The following is a 15904-nucleotide window of genomic DNA, read 5'->3' as shown; positions in this document are numbered from 1 at the left end:
TACAACATTGGCTCTAAATTGGGATTAATCACCCCTAACAGTTAATTTGAGCATATCAAATGGAGCAATTTGAAATTGCTTGTTTGTGTGTCAAGAATCCAGTTTGGGACTGCAGCTAGTGAAATAACAGAGTCTGGGCTTTTTCTCTCTGGGTAATGACATTATTCAAGGCTGGGAAAGGGAGTAATTGGGGTCAAATAGTTGAAGAACCACTACTCTAGAATCAGTTATTCCAAAGCTATGTCACAAGTGGTAGAATGTGAAAGAACAGACATAATTTTGATCAACCTTGTTCTCCTGCCAAAGTTTGCCTGCCTGATCTACAGAAGATTGCATTGAATTTCATGGCACAGAAAGGGGTGGAGTCTACTTTTTTTCTGTTTTCCCTCCACTATCTTTTGAGCAGGAAGTCCCAACCAAGTGTAGCTGACACACCTCTGGGCGGTTCTTTTATAACTTGGACTCTTTTAATGTTGCAATATAAGATAAAAGATTCATAAGAACTTCTCACATTGCCTGTTTTGATATTCCTGGGACAGGCTGCAGCTGTGTTGGGCAACTTTAGAGTGTGATCCAGGAACTTATTCCTATTTTCCATTCAGAAGATGCAAAAAATGGCCCCAGAAAACAATGAACTGGTCTTCTTTGTAAATGGCAAGAAGGTAGGAGAGAACCCGTGCTTTTTTTAAATAACATTTCTTCTTGCATCTTAGTTCATGGATTACTCCCATGGCTCTTCTCCCTCTTTAGCAGATGGCAAAAGCATTTCTCAGAGAAGCAGTACTGGATTTAAGTTATCTCTTTAAGATATTTACTGATCTATTCAATAAACGATAGATGAATGAAGAGCAGTGATAGCTGATGAATACTGTAGCTATCATTATGGCAATTGGGGGTGGGAGTGATTTTAGAAAACAAATTAAGTTTTTTAATGGATCCAATGTTTCTTTGAATCAAAAAGGTAGGAAAAAGCATAGCATTTTTCAGGGTGTTTCTGTTTCATTTTGCATTGAAAAAGATCTTAAGGCAGGGACGTCACTTTTATAATAGTGTCGTTCATAACTCAGTGCTGAGCAAATGCTCAATAAATCCTAATAGAGCTGAATTAAAGAGAACTGCAGAAATCCACCAAAGTAAGACAATGTAAGACAAAGTAACACAATCTCTTATGCTCCATAGTAATCAAATAATGTATATATGCTTGATTGCCTTGAACTTTTCCTGATCTCATCTTTGGTTGCTTTTCAGTTAGCATATTAATATCCATGAACTGAATTACAAAAGTAAGTCCCATTTTCCCCTCCCAGACTCCGACATCTTTATTTGACAGTAAGTTTAAATGTTAGCAATTACCAATAACAGATGGGTTCTGTGCTGGAACAGGTAGATTATTCCATCCCTGATGAATTTCAGAGAAAAATATACTGTATGGCCATGTACTGGTTTGCTCCAGAAAATTTCACTGCCAGACTCTGCATAGAATTTGTTCCTGCTGCCAGGATGTAGTTCATGAATTGAAACAAATTAGCACCTCCCTTTTAATTCCATTATAAATAGCTTAGATTAATCTCATACAGCATGGCCAAATTCTGCTTTTATGGCTGAGCATCTGACTGAAGCTTGTCTTAAAAAGATACCCTCAGCAGGTACCAAATGGGGCACAGCCAGGAGATTAGGCAGGTTGCATCAACAAACTGTATACAAAGTCACTGTTCTTACTTCCTTGAAAACACTGTGGTTTGTAGCTTTCAATCTGTACCTGTATCAATCTGCAGTCAGAGGAGAATATTGTTTTTGCTCATGCTTAATTAAACTGGAAAGCAGAATGACACAATCATCACAGCTTCTTTAAATCTCTCTAGTGCAGGGCTTTTCAACCAGTGGTACGGGTACCACCTATGGTACATTGGCACCTGGCAGGTGGTACGCGACCATCCTAGAAAAGTGGTAGCAGGGGAGGGGAATGAGCTTAACCGGTGGCAGCATTGCACAAGCCTGAGTGAGAGATTGCTGGAGCTACAGGGCTGTCAGGGCTCAGCAAAAGCACCAGGATCAGCACTTCTTTGGGGGTGTCAGGGCTCAGTGGAGCTCAGTGCTGATCCTGCTGCTTCTGAGCCCAGAAGAAGCGCCGGTCAGCTGGAATGTTGCAGCATCTCCAGGGTCTTTTGATTTACATTGAGATGCTTGGCAACTGATTCATATTTATGACGGTCACAGTATCCCAGGGTCATGTGAAATGACCAAAACCTGCTGCAACCACCCAGCAGATGGGGGGGGAAATAAAAACCAAACACCCCTCCACCCCACCCCTGCTGCCAATCCTCAACAGCAATGCTCACAACAATGAAAACCTCGGACAAAAAGAAGAGTGCCGCCAGGCAGGCAGGCAGGCAGGTGTCTTGCTCGGATGTGGCTTGAGGGGCACTTTTTTCAGTGCCATTGTAAATTTGAACAGTCACTAAGTGAACTGTTGTAAGTCGAGGACTACCTGTACTTCATCACTTTTTTCCTTTTTTTTGGGGTCATCAAGTTTTTGACACCTTGCTAGGCGACTGGTGGTACTCGGATGTTGCCATATCCTAAAAGTGGTACAGTGGGTGAAAAGGTTGAAAAGCCCTGATCTAGGGTTTATCCCAACAGAGGTCTTTTCTTTTCCCTTTTCTTTTTCTAACTATGAGCATCCTTGAAATAAAGAGAAAAGTGAAGTCCTGTTCCTACATCTTTTTGCCCTACCCCAATAGATCATTGCTCAGCAGAATACTGTATGCTTTGCATGTAGAAAAGACCTGCTCAGCCCATAGATTTTTAACTAAAAAAGCTTATTAGACATCCGGAAAAAAATCTTCCCACTTTTGAATTCTTCAAGAGCTGCTACAAGTTGAAGCAGAATAGGCAATGTATTGATAGTTACAAACATGCAACTCTTCTAGATACTTCTAGAGCCTTCCTCTTTCTGTAAGCAATTCTGGCAGTACATCTTCTTTAGAGGGTGGCCAACTAAAAACCACACTGAGGCTAGGGTGGAGGTTGACTGAGTCCAAATCCCTGTATTTGATGACAAGTTAACAACTCCTGATACAAAATGTGCAAAAGTGTTTGTTCCAGGCTTTTACAGATCTAAACAATAACTGAAATCCTATCTAATCATCTTCCCTCATACAGTACGTTTTACATCAGCTGTGTCCCTTCCACAAGTAAAAAATCCTCTGAAATGGTGCCAGTATTGATTTAGTAGCTTAAGCTCGGGAAAAGGTTGGCAAATAATTTGGATTGCTTGTTTCATAAAATGAGTCCACACTGTGACTAAAAGATGCACGAATTCTGTCATAGTCATCTTGACGTAAGCAGGCTTTGTTGTGCAAGTTTGTTCAGATCCTTCAAAAGCAGTGCAGCATGGAAAGATGATGAAATGCTACCAGAAGAAAAGGCACAAGGTAGAGAGCATTTCAGCAAACCCTGGGAATGTAGTGACCGAGAGCTTAGGACAGAACACAATATATTGCAGTTGATGAGAAAGGTTACCTTGTCTCTATTTCTGGCAATCTGGCATTGTGAATAACTGGTCTAGTTTGCTGCATGTGACTTCAAGGCTACAATGATGAGTGATAGGGAGAATTTGATAAGGTATAGAAAAACAAGCCAAAATTAATATTTATCATTTGAAGTTCATTAAGTACCTAACTTCTCAAACCAACAGCCAAAATCATACTATTTCCCCCTTTCATTATAGCATGACCATCACTTGTACTTGACTGGAAAATTTTGATTAATATTGATTTTGTAATAAGGGGATATAAAAAGAAAAATAACTACTTCAATGAAAGGAGGGTCGTATGCATTTGTTTTACCACTCTTTATACACTTAATGTCCCAGTGATGTATCTACATGAATGGTTTGACTTTGTTTGAGTAGATATGCATTAAATCATCTTTCCCAAAACAGGTGCTCTATAAATGCTGGCTAGAAATTATGGGAGTTGCAGGTCCTACATATGTGGAAGGAATTAGATTTGGGAAGTTGTGGGGTTCAGGGGGCAAATGTTTTTCTTTCCATATGATAGTCTTGATGGAAAATTGATCTCTCATTAAATCAATGGCAAGAGCCTTGGTGGAGCAGTGGGCTAATGCCTCCTTAAGTAACACCAGCTGCCTGCAATTAGTGCAGGTTCGCATCCCACCAGGCTCAAGGTTGACTCAGCCTTCCATCCTTCCGAGGTAGGTAAAATGAGGACCCAGATTGTTGGGGGCAATTAAGCTGACTTTGTAATAATGCCGCTTGAGGGGGGGGTGAAAGCCCTAATAAGCAGGCATATACATAGAATGAAGGCTACTGCTAAGCTTGTAAGCCGCCCTGAGTCTTCGGAGAAGGGCGGGATATAAATGGAATTAAAAATAAAAAAATAAAAATAAAAAATAGCAACAAGGGGTTTCTTTTGTTAGAAATATAGCTTAGTCCTGATTCAGTTCTTAGGTGACATGTATTTCCCATAAAAATGATAACAATGGAATATACAGGAGGAAATAGACTTTGAAAGTATGATCTTGTTTTTTAACATGCATTATAGTGAGTCTTGCTGTATCATCCCAAAGATTTATGAAATTCAGCATTTGGCTTCCATAGATTGTCCATGCCTCCCCAGCAATTATTACTGAGTAAACACCCTGCTACCAAATATTATGGTTCTGTAAAGTCAGTATCAATTTCCTCAATCTCCTTTACAGAAGTTACCTTAACTAACTGCCACATTTTATGGCAGTAAACCAAATTATGCCAAGAAATGGGCATTTACCTATCCTGAAATGCTTGCACGTCTAAACAAAATGAATTTTAACAAACACTTAGTTTGTGTTACAGCATCATCACCACCACAACTTAAAGCACACAATGACCTTCTTCTACAAAAACATAAGAAATGTGCTGAAATAATCTGTTAGTAACAAAAGTAATTCAGTCGGAATGAGAAGCAAGCATAAGCTTTTGGTTTTTTGACCCGGAGATCAAAGTTTTCAATTGAAAAGCCACGTTATAACTGATTCTAATCTGGAAAGTTAGAGATAAACTTTAGTATTAATAATTAAAACTAAGTTGGCTAGAATTCAGCAGGTGAAAATTTTCTCCTGCTCAAGATCTCATCCTCTATAAATCACAAATCACTTAAAGAAATTAAGGCAGAAAAGCTACATGTTTAGTGAGTAGCATTAGGGGCCCAGCACCTAGAAACTGCTCAAATGGTCCAAATTATAGCTGACATTTTAGCCTGTTATACCCAACCTTTAGGGTTATTGTACATTAATTTACTGTAGTACCATCCTAGAAAGCTAGATAAGTAAAGAGGAGTTTATTTAACCAGGCAATGGTTACCCATCTTCTGGGTTCACACAATCTACTGAACTATAAGCTGATTAACTACAGTTAATTTTTTGTATATTATGCAAAGTTAGGCACTGTAGATACTTAATCATTTACAGAGAAAGACATTGGAAGCATTCAGGAATCAACAAGAAGTACCATTACAGAGAAATGCTGATAAATAATTCAATAAAAAAATCTAGCTTAAAGGTAGAGCAAGGATAGTGTGGCAAGCCAAGCCAAGAGACTAGGAGTTCACTGTAGCTGTGCCATAAAATCTACCTTGAGGAGTAAATGAACAACCTGACTCAGTGTCTACCAGTCTTGTACTGCAATTAGGAAGGAAAGTATGTTATAGTTGGCAGAACAGATACTGCCATCCTGATCTTGATACACTTTGCATGCTTGTGATGTTTTCAAACATAGAGCACCTAGTCCACTAAGTTGGACCAGGGAGATAAAGTATACTTAATTTGTGATTGCCAGAGATACTTCTGGCCCTCAGTACGTGACAGGAGGTGTTTAGCACAAAGTTTTTTTTGTTAATCTTAGTTGATTTTTATTCTACAATTTCAGTAAGATATTGCCCATTTATTTAAACTGAAATCATTATTATTCTTTCTACTGAAAAGTATGACTATTAACATTTAAATCAAAACAAGTAAATACATGAGTCTTTTTTTTTAAAAAGGAATCATTAAAGGCACCAAAACCCTGTTTGAAAGCTGTGAAAAAAGTAAATGCATCTTGAACTGAGCTTAACTCCTTGTGACTGCAAAACACATCCAAAACATTTGCTTGGCAACAATACAAAAGAGGTTCATTGTTGTCATCTTCCACAATTTGTTTTGACTTTCTACTGTCTTGCAATACGCTGGTGTCTCCCATCCAATGTTGATCAGGCCTGAACCTGAATACTTCCAAAACTCATTGCCACCTGCAGTTTTACATTGCAAATATCAGGTTAGTGCAGGGTTAGGCAACCTTGGCTCTTTTATGACTCGTGGACTTCAACTCCCAGAATTCCTGAGCCACTTCCTGGGAGTTAAAGTCCACAAGTCATAAAAGAGCCAAGATTGCCTACTCCTGGGTTAGTGCTTAATAATTCTACCTCAAGAACGGGGATCTTTTAAAAAATGATTCTTAGTCAAATTCACTCACAAATAGTAGAAAGATCTGATTTACTACAATGTAATCAGCTGCTGATGGATGATATCAATTCCTTTGTTTTTGGAATTAGCTGCAGCATACATATATATTTATAATTAAATGTCTTTTAAGAAACTGTTTTTCTTCTTTTCTTTTTAGATAGTGGAGAAGAACGTGGATCCAGAAACTACTTTGCTAATCTACCTTCGAAGGAAATGTATCTGAGGTCAAGAAACATGCACCATATGGAATTTAGAATAGTCCATATATTTTGAGGTGGCCTAAGGACACAGGAGCAGGCCAGAGTCCAGTAGAAATAAGTTTTAAGATTTCTGAAGATTCTGTACCTGCTAATTGTTATTCCCAGTATTTCTAGTTTTGCCAGAGTTAAACTGAATGACATAAATATAAAGCACATTCACAACTGATCGTAAAATCTGTGTGAGAAGATGGACAATTTTCATCTTCTGTCTTGCATTGCATTAGTAGGAAAGAAGTTGAGCTACTTCTGCATTCATTGATTCTCATGTTGGAAAATAGAATGGCTTATTTCTAATCAAGTCTGATTTCAAGATCAACAAGCAATGCCCCAACAATCACCCAAACCTTTTACATCCATTTATCTGCTGATCCTTGTAATCAAGTCCTATGTTCTTCTATATAGTCTCAGTTATCACCAGTTGCAATAACTGTAATGTTATGGTTAGAGCTAGCTATTACTGAAGGGTATGGAGGAGACAGTTCTCTGTACAATATCTGTTTCCAGAGAACTATAGTTTTCCTAAGGACTGTTGACACTGGCATATCCTTTGCTAAAAATGCGTTTCCCAGAGAAGGTAATAAGACTTCAATAAACTGCAAAACAAAATGCCAGGTGCCACAAAGACGTCTTTACCTTCACTTTTCTCATGAGTTAAATCTAGTTGTGCTCACATGGTGCCGAACTACAAACTAACAACTACATTTAAATTGCACAAATCTAGTTTAGTCACTAAATGTGGTTTTGGAGCTCAAAAATCTAGATGGAATGAACCTAAATGAACCACTGGCACACCTGTTTAAAGATTATGGCCATTTCTGGGATCTGGCTTCTGTTGTAGATTCAGTGCTTCTTTCCTGCAGGCACTGAAAAAGGGAGTTCAATTTGATTATCAGAAATTCAGGCTCGCTAATTTAAGGGGATTACTTCACTGGTTTGGGTTAAATCTAAGTGGGAGTTTTCTCTCTTGTTTAAAATAAGTAGCATATTAATCCTTACATTATAGGGTTCAGTTTATTTGTTTTTCATAAAAAGTTGAGTAGCATTGCCATGGAAAAATGATTGCATTATATTAATTACATTGTTAAGAATGTTCTCAAGTGGAACATCATATATTTTAGTAAATATACACATTCCTTGACTTCTGTGCTGGAGAACTAATGCCTGATCTGATTTTTTTTCTTAGTCATATGTATAGAACAATACGCACACACACACACACACACACACACACACACAGTGTATGTAAATCAATTATTCCTTTTTCACTAGCTGATCCTTTTCAGCAATTAAAAAAGGAAAAAAAATGTATTTATTAAAGGATATACAGTATGCACCATTGAAGTTGTACATATTAATCACCAAACCATAAAAGAGGCATATTATGAGACTTCCAGCTTTGTATGGAGTTTTATACACAATATATTAAATCAACATAAAATCTCAAAGAGCCATCAACAGAAAACACTGATTAGAAAAAAGCAGCTCAGAACTGATTGATTTAAAGATTTGCTTGAAGAACTGAAATGAGAAGGCCACGTGCCATTATTGACACACAAACCAAGTAAGATAATAATTGGAGGCTGTACTCACCTCACTTGCAAAAACACCAGCCAAGGTCCCCCTGTGAGGGAGATGAGTGGTTTCTAAATATGATAAATAAATACATTAAAAGACATGATTTGTTTCAATCTTTATTAGCTTTTGTGCCTTGATGATTTTGGTTAGTTTATGATTTGATATATTCTGTGAATCCATTCATTAAGTTAAGTATGTGGTGTGAACATAGTTCAGGAATCTATATCCAATTTAGTGCAATAACTGTGTGATTTTTTAAAATCAAATTTATTAAATCCTTTAGAAATCAGTTTTCCCATCAGGTAATACATGTAGTATAAACCCAGATAGCTTTTTTTTAAGCCAGATTTTTAGTCTGCTCTTAGGAGGCACAATGCAAGCTTGTTACCAGGACCAGAGACTTTCAATGATAAAGGACTGTATGCAATTAGCCATGTTGGTACGTTTTCCTTAAGCTCTACCCTCTTAGTGGGCTTATGTGGAACCAAACTGGGCTGTGGAGAAGGAGGCTGTGGTGCTTGCACAGTCATGATTTCCAGGTTTGACAACTTCCGAAACAAAATCATGTATCCTTTGTACCCCATTCACTAAAATGGAAGAGGTCTTGAATGTGGGCGTACGGAATTTGTGATAGACAAAGCAGGTGCTGGATGTCTGGGAACATGTGTTTTTCAGAATCCATCTGTTCCTCTTGAAAATCCTTTGCAGATCGAGAAAAGATTGCACACAAGAAATATTAAATATTTTGCAAAATCTTTGCTTCCTGTTCCTTATACAGATATGTGTTACAGAGCTATGTGAATATACTGCTGTGCCATAATTGTATGAATTATTAGAAGGACTAACTTTCCCCAACATTTATAATCAGCTACATTTCAGTTGCTGTAATTTCCAACCAGCAAGTCCAGATAATGGAGAAATAAGAGAGTTAAAATCCAACACTTTGTGTAGTGCAGGGGTCCCCAACCCCTGGTCTATGGACCGGTATCAGGCCGTGGCATGCCAGCAACTGGTCCACACAAACAAGCAAAGCCCCATCTGTGGGATGCAGGTAGCACACAAAACCATGCCCCCTTTGGTCTATGGAAAAACCTTTCTCTACAGAACCGGTCCCTGGTGCCCAAAAGGTTGGGGACCTCTGGTGTAGTGGGTTGTGGATAAAATAATTAGGCATGTCTAGAACTGATAGAACTCCAATGTTTCAGGGTAGGATTTTTTTTATAGCATTATTAAGATTTATTATTTAAACAAAGAACAAATCAGAGACTAGCCCTCACCAATTGGAAACAAGCTTGGTTAAAAGCCAATCAGAAGTGAAGGCACCTGATTATAAAGTTAGAGCCTAGTCCAGTGATGGTGAACCTTTTAGAGACCGAGTGCCCAAACTGCAACCCAAAACCCACTTATGTATTGTCAGGTGCTGGGTGGGCGTGGCCCATTGGGTGGGCATGACCCATTGGGTGGGTGTGGCTGCTGTGGTAATGGCAGACTGGGTGTGACTAAAAAGTTCAATCAATCAACTCCAACTTTGCGAGATCATTTTTTCCCCCGCAAGAAGTTGAAATTGATTGATTTAACCTTTTTTTGTTTTTTGCACAGGGTGGCGGAGGCCTAAAGCGAAAAGGTTTTAGAAAACCCAGCTGAAGGCCTAGGATTGGGAAGACAGTGTGCGTGCCCACAGAGAGGGCTCTGGGTGCCACCTGTGGCATGTGTGCCATAGGTTTGCCACCACGGGCCTAGTCAGTCCGTGCTTAATTGCCTGTAGTCTGTGTCTCTGAAGATAGTTGCTGGTGAAATTTTCGGAAATCTGTTCTCTAGATTATGGTCACCTTGGGCAAGAGGTTGCATAAGAAGACTTCCAATGTCCCTTCCAGCCTTATAGTTTTGTGATTCCATAAACTCTGAAGTTCAATAGGATTTAAAGTTTCAACATTCAAGTTTTGTCTATCAATCCTGCTAATATTTTAGTATTACTGAAGCATTGGATAACATTTATTAAAATCACTGTACTTTTTCAGCTCTGGTTAATATTTGCCAGATTTCAATGAGTAACAGTGAATTATGATCTTCTGAAGGAATGATAATATTGTCATCTTGATATCAGTTTATTCTCTTTCCTATTTGCCTTCTACATCTTTATCCGGTAATGGTGCTGGTAATCAGAAGCTACATCTTTTGGCCAATGTTTGCCTAGGATTTCAACTTTCATCAGGCCCAATCAGAATAACCAATGGGAGGTGTCAACTTCTAAAACATTGGGATGATGCCCATGTATCTACCTCTGTTCCGGTTTCAATATGAGACAGCCTAATCCCGAAATTGGCTTTCATTCATTTTATTGTACTTCTTTAGGAAATGAAAATTTTATAAAACAAGCCACTTCCTTAATTAATGTCTCCAGACATTATTCTGCAAATGCATGTTTATTCCCTATCTGCGCCCTCCACCATGTAGCTGTAACTACTGTTGAAGGCATTGGAAGCACAAAGACAAGGCTGCATCCTGTACAGGTAACCTGGAGAGATGTGACTATGTGTTAACAAATGTTTAGGTTCACAGATTAAATTAATTAAATTAATTTATTTGTAATGTGATGTGTGAACCAGATCAGACACTGGTCGTGTTCACACCTGTAACTAAAAGCAAGTTGATTAATTGATTTGGCATGGCATATTCTATGAACCAATTCTTCTTCTAGGAGAGAATAGCCAAAAGCCATGGATCACAGTGTGGTTTTTGCACTCCTGGCATTGTCATGTCCATGTATACATTGCTTCACAAACATCCTCAACCTAGAATGGAAGAAATTGAAGATGCTTTTCAAGGTAAGATTGCCAGACACAGTGGACCACAATTCCCATCTTTATTGGCACAATCACTTTTTCATCATGGAATAAAGCAAGAAATACATTTGAAAATGATTAGGTTGATCTCTCATGACTTGGTAAATTTGTTGTCACATCTTTTGAGACTGGAATCCTGCCTTCCAAAGTTATCAAAGCCCCAGAGACAATTATTCTTTTCTCTATTAGCAGTCTCCTTTCCTGGAAGAAAAAAAAAAGAATTTCTTCATGGTAGAGAAAAAAAGTAAAAACTAAAATAACCTTTCTATTAAGTTCTACATGCCTGTTAACTTTTTCAACTTGATTTGGTGACATAGGAAATCTCTGCCGCTGTACAGGATACAGACCCATCCTGGAGGGGTACAGAACATTTGCAAAGGTGAGGGGCTAAAGATAAAATATCTTGGTGATGGAATCAGACTGACTTTTCCAAGTGAATGTGAAGATGCAATCTGCTTTGGCTTCAGCTAAATTTCTGTTTACTTCATAGCCAGGTCGATGTAGTTTACTTGACAATAGTACTGAGGTAATTTGCCACTATCTCCTATTAGGTTGGTTTTCAATTTTAATGTTTTTCCATATGTTGTCTCCATAGAATCACTCGAGTTATTATCTTGAATTTTAGAGGCCAATGATGCACAATTTTGTTTCTCATTATCATCCGATTCCAAGAAAATACTCTTGAACACTACTGAGGTTTGAAAAATGGGCTAAATGAGAGAACATGCTAAAATTATACTCAGACAAGACAGAACTTCTATTATCCAAAAAAACCAAACACCCCCTCCCCCAAAAAAAACAACAAAAACAACCCAAAAGTGAAACCCAAACTGCATTTGGAGGTTACAGTAAAGCCTGGGGTGGCATTCTCCTTTAGGGAATGATCCTTGTCATTCATTTGTGACTAGATTTGCAGGTGGTAAATTTGTAGTGAGGCATATGGTTGCACAACTATAGTTAATACATCAACTCCAACTCTTTCTGCAATATAGTGACAGTTATTCACATCTTGGTTCCAACTTATTGTGGGTACTGCTTTGCTCTCTGTGAGGGGTTACCCCTCAAGAATGTTTATAAATCACAATTGATGCAAAAATAAGTTGGAAGACTTCTAACTGATGGAAGGTATGGGGATCACCTGCCCGTGTGGAACAATCTACAATAATTGCCACTTTTCTATGGGGCACAAGTTAAATATTGGTTAGGGCTTGACTATTTGAAGAACTGCCTGCCTTCCCAAGTATCAACCTGCCTGCCAGGAGAGACCTTTTTGAAGATGCCCCTGTGGCCGATACATGGTGGAGGGTCCCAATGTATGAAATGCTTTCCTTGAGGAAGTGAATTTGGTCACTTCTCTTCCAAGATGTAGAAAAATGAGGAGCATTCACTCTCTCTTAGCCCAACTCACCTCACAGTCTTTATTCTTTTGGGGAATATAGGAGGAGGAAGTATTATAAGGTATGTTCACTGCTTTGAGTTATTTATAAAAATAATAAAAGCAGGATATAAATAAATATTAAATATAAATTAAAATCAATATAGTAAATAACAAATAATTGATATGTGCTCCTATATATCTTCCTATTTCTATCCAGGAAGGAGGATGCTGTGGAAAACTAGTAACTGGAAAAGGTTGCTGTATGGCTGGAAAAGACAAAACAGTGGTAAGTGGCATAAACCAGTTGTATGCCTCTCAAATTTTTAAAGAATTTCTGAAGGAAATAAAATAATATTTGTTTTAATGTTATGAAATTTCTTGTAACTGGATTATTTGTCACCCTTGACACAATGAATTATTTTTTTAAAGAATCAATTTAAAAGTCACATCTCCCTCCCACATGAAATAAACAGAAATATAACTGTTGAGAATATTGGCAATTCTGTTAAAGATTCCAAGTGTCCACATAATTATAATTCCAGGATTATTTGGGAATAAGAAATGTCTACTGAACCTTTTTAGGTTTATACACATATTCTGATTTGCCGTATCAGATGTTAAAAGGACTGACAAATTAGGTGCTAACTAAAATAATAATAATAATAATAATAATAATAATAATAATAATAATAATAATAATAATAATAATAATAATAATAATAATAATAATAATAATAATAATAATAAAAAATTGGAAGGGACCTTGGTGCAGTGGCTTAGAGATTAAGATGCTGAGCTTGTCAAATGGAAAGCTGACAGTCCAAGTTTGAGCCCGGAGCACCGCACAACAGGGTGAGCTCTGATTTCTGCCCCAGCTCCTGCCCACTTAGCAGTTTGAAAGCAGGCAAATGCAAGTAGATAAATAGGTACCACTTCAGTGGGAAGGCAAACAGCCTTCCATGCGCCTTGGTGTATAGTCATGCTGGCCATATGACCACAGAAATGTCTTTGGACAATGCTGGCTGCCTTGGCTAAGAAATGGATATGAGCAATGCCCCCTAGAGTTGGACATGACTGGGCAGGAGAAACCTTTACCTTTTTCATTTTAGTGTAAGCCCTAATTTACTGCTGAGTGAACATGCATAGAATTGCATACTTAGAGTGATTTATAATCACATCCAATAACACCTAACACTTCCTCTTAATGGTGACAGTGGGCCTGCTTAACTGGAAAATCCCAGTAGAAAGACCCAGTAAGATCTTCCTTTCAGTTTAATGCAATGTGTGAAGTCAGAGAGACTGCAGATCATTGAAGAGACTGTTGTAAAATAAAAGAAGCAGAATATATTTGCACTCAGATTTTGAATATCATCTTTCATACAAGAACATTTTACCCATGAGAAAGTTTATGAAATTCTCTTCCATTCTGAAAGAATTTTTTTAAAAAATTTCAACAAAAATTCTCTTTCATCAAAGTGAATGAGACCTTTCAGTACAAAATGTGTATATGTACTACATGTTGTGTAAAAGGCAAGATGTCTTTATATTTATGTCATATATTTCATAAATGAAAGGAATAAATGTAATTTTATCTGCATGAAGGAAAAGGCATTTTGACAATATTTTATTATATATTGTATTTAATTATTAAATAGTTTTGTTCTTTTCCCCTTTTTATTGTAAATAAATAAATCTTGATGCATTATGCTATTTCAGTACAAGAATGTGTGTGTGTGTTTGTGTGTATGACATAATTGCAAATTACATAATTACAATTTCCAGACATTCTATTATTTGTATAACTTACAAAATTGGAAATAAAGAAAAAAGATATTCTATCAATGTTAGCTATAATTTAGGATATCAGTGTGGTAAGCATTACCTTATTTGGCTTTTTCATTCCAAGTTAAGTACATAAAAGAGTACTAAGTATTAGAAAAGAAAAAAAATGAAAAAGCACGATCCAACTTGCCTCCAGGTATTTGCTATAAAGCAGAGTTCACTCTTAAGATAAATTATTTAATATTAAAATCTCTATTGTATTGTACTTGGGGTATATACTGTGTTTCCCCCCAAAGTAAGACCTACCCCGAAAATAAGCCCTAGCTTGATTTTTGGGGGTGAGCCTAATGTAAGCCCTACCCCCAAAATAAGCCCTAGTTTTGGGGTGAGGTGCATGCCTAAAAATCAAGCTGGGGGGTAGGAGGTGGAGCTGTATCATGCACCCCACACCTGCTTACCATTGCAGCCAGGCCTCCCATGGATGGATACTTGCCTCTCCTCCTTGGCCCACTTCTTCTGCAGCATCCTCCGGCCTGCATCTTGCAGTCAGAGACTTTTCCAGAAGGTCTCTGATGGTAAAATGCAGGCCAGAGCTCCATTCTCAGGTGCAGAATGAAACTGCTCCTTTGGCTACAGAAAAGGTGGACTGGCTGGGCAGGGCTGTTGGTGCTGCCATGGCAAGGTGAGTGGAAAAGACACCCCCCCCCAAAATAAGACATGGTGCCTCTTTTGTAGGCAAAAAAATATCGGGTCTTATTTTCAGGGAAACACGGTATGTGTGGTTGAGAGAGAAAGAGCAAGAGTGCAAGGAAAAAATAAACGAACAAGGGAAATTTAACACAAATTAAAATACAAAAAAGAAAAAAAAGAGAAAAAAGGAAGAAAAAAGGATTTTTTTAAAAAAAGTATTACGTTTTTGATTTCCTTCCTTTCATATGTCTGCTAATTTGCTATTTTTATTATGTCTTATACTTTTTAAAAGGTCCAAGGGTCCAATGATAAACAAGTCAATAACCTAGACTGTTGCATGAATGAAAAAGAAGGCGATTCAGTAAGTTTATGAAACTTTGGATATAGATATTTACTCTTGATACATTCTTATGTAAAAATAAACACTTGGAGAAATTATCCACAGCAGGATGTTCTATAGATGGATTAGGGTTACAACTCCCAGAATTCTTAAGTACAGAGTATAATTAGTAGTTTGTTTGCTTGGGAATTTTGATAGTTGTAGCTTTAACAAATTAGGAACCATCGGATAGTAGGAAACTGACTTGAATTATGTGGTCATGTAGTACCTGAATAAATATTGTTACTTCTAGAACCTTCTTACTGTTACTATTTTTTTTACAAATTCAGAAATAAAAAACATGAAAACAGTCTATAATAGCACAATATTACAAAACCAAGAAAAAATGTATATATTATACTGTTTAATTTTATATTACTAAAACTCTTTAGAATATAGCATAACAGTGTTGGAAGGGAGCTTGGAGGTCTTCTGGTCCAACCGTCTACTTAAGCAGGAGAACTTTACTATTTCATACAGGTGGCTATCCCATCCC

General features: G+C 37.5%; 1 protein-coding gene across 1 annotated transcript in view; it reads left to right on the top strand.

Moving 5' to 3' along the window:
• Positions 1-614: 614 nt before the first annotated feature.
• XDH (xanthine dehydrogenase) overlaps positions 615-15904 on the top strand; it is a gene marked incomplete at both ends in the record, with an annotated part of 57465 nt that continues 42175 nt past the window's right edge. Inside the window, 8 exons of the mRNA XM_081312765.1 lie at positions 615-662; positions 6659-6716; positions 8806-8902; positions 10738-10846; positions 11035-11161; positions 11497-11558; positions 12775-12843; positions 15322-15390. Coding sequence (XP_081168891.1) covers positions 615-662; positions 6659-6716; positions 8806-8902; positions 10738-10846; positions 11035-11161; positions 11497-11558; positions 12775-12843; positions 15322-15390 — 639 coding nt within the window. The remainder of the gene's footprint in view (positions 663-6658; positions 6717-8805; positions 8903-10737; positions 10847-11034; positions 11162-11496; positions 11559-12774; positions 12844-15321; positions 15391-15904) is intronic.

This window comes from Vipera berus (assembly GCF_964194415.1).
Source record: "Vipera berus genome assembly, chromosome: 1".
In the NCBI taxonomy this organism is placed as follows: domain Eukaryota; kingdom Metazoa; phylum Chordata; class Lepidosauria; order Squamata; family Viperidae; genus Vipera; species Vipera berus.
Note: the sequence above shows the minus strand (reverse complement) of the source record. Positions and strands in the feature narration are given on the sequence as shown.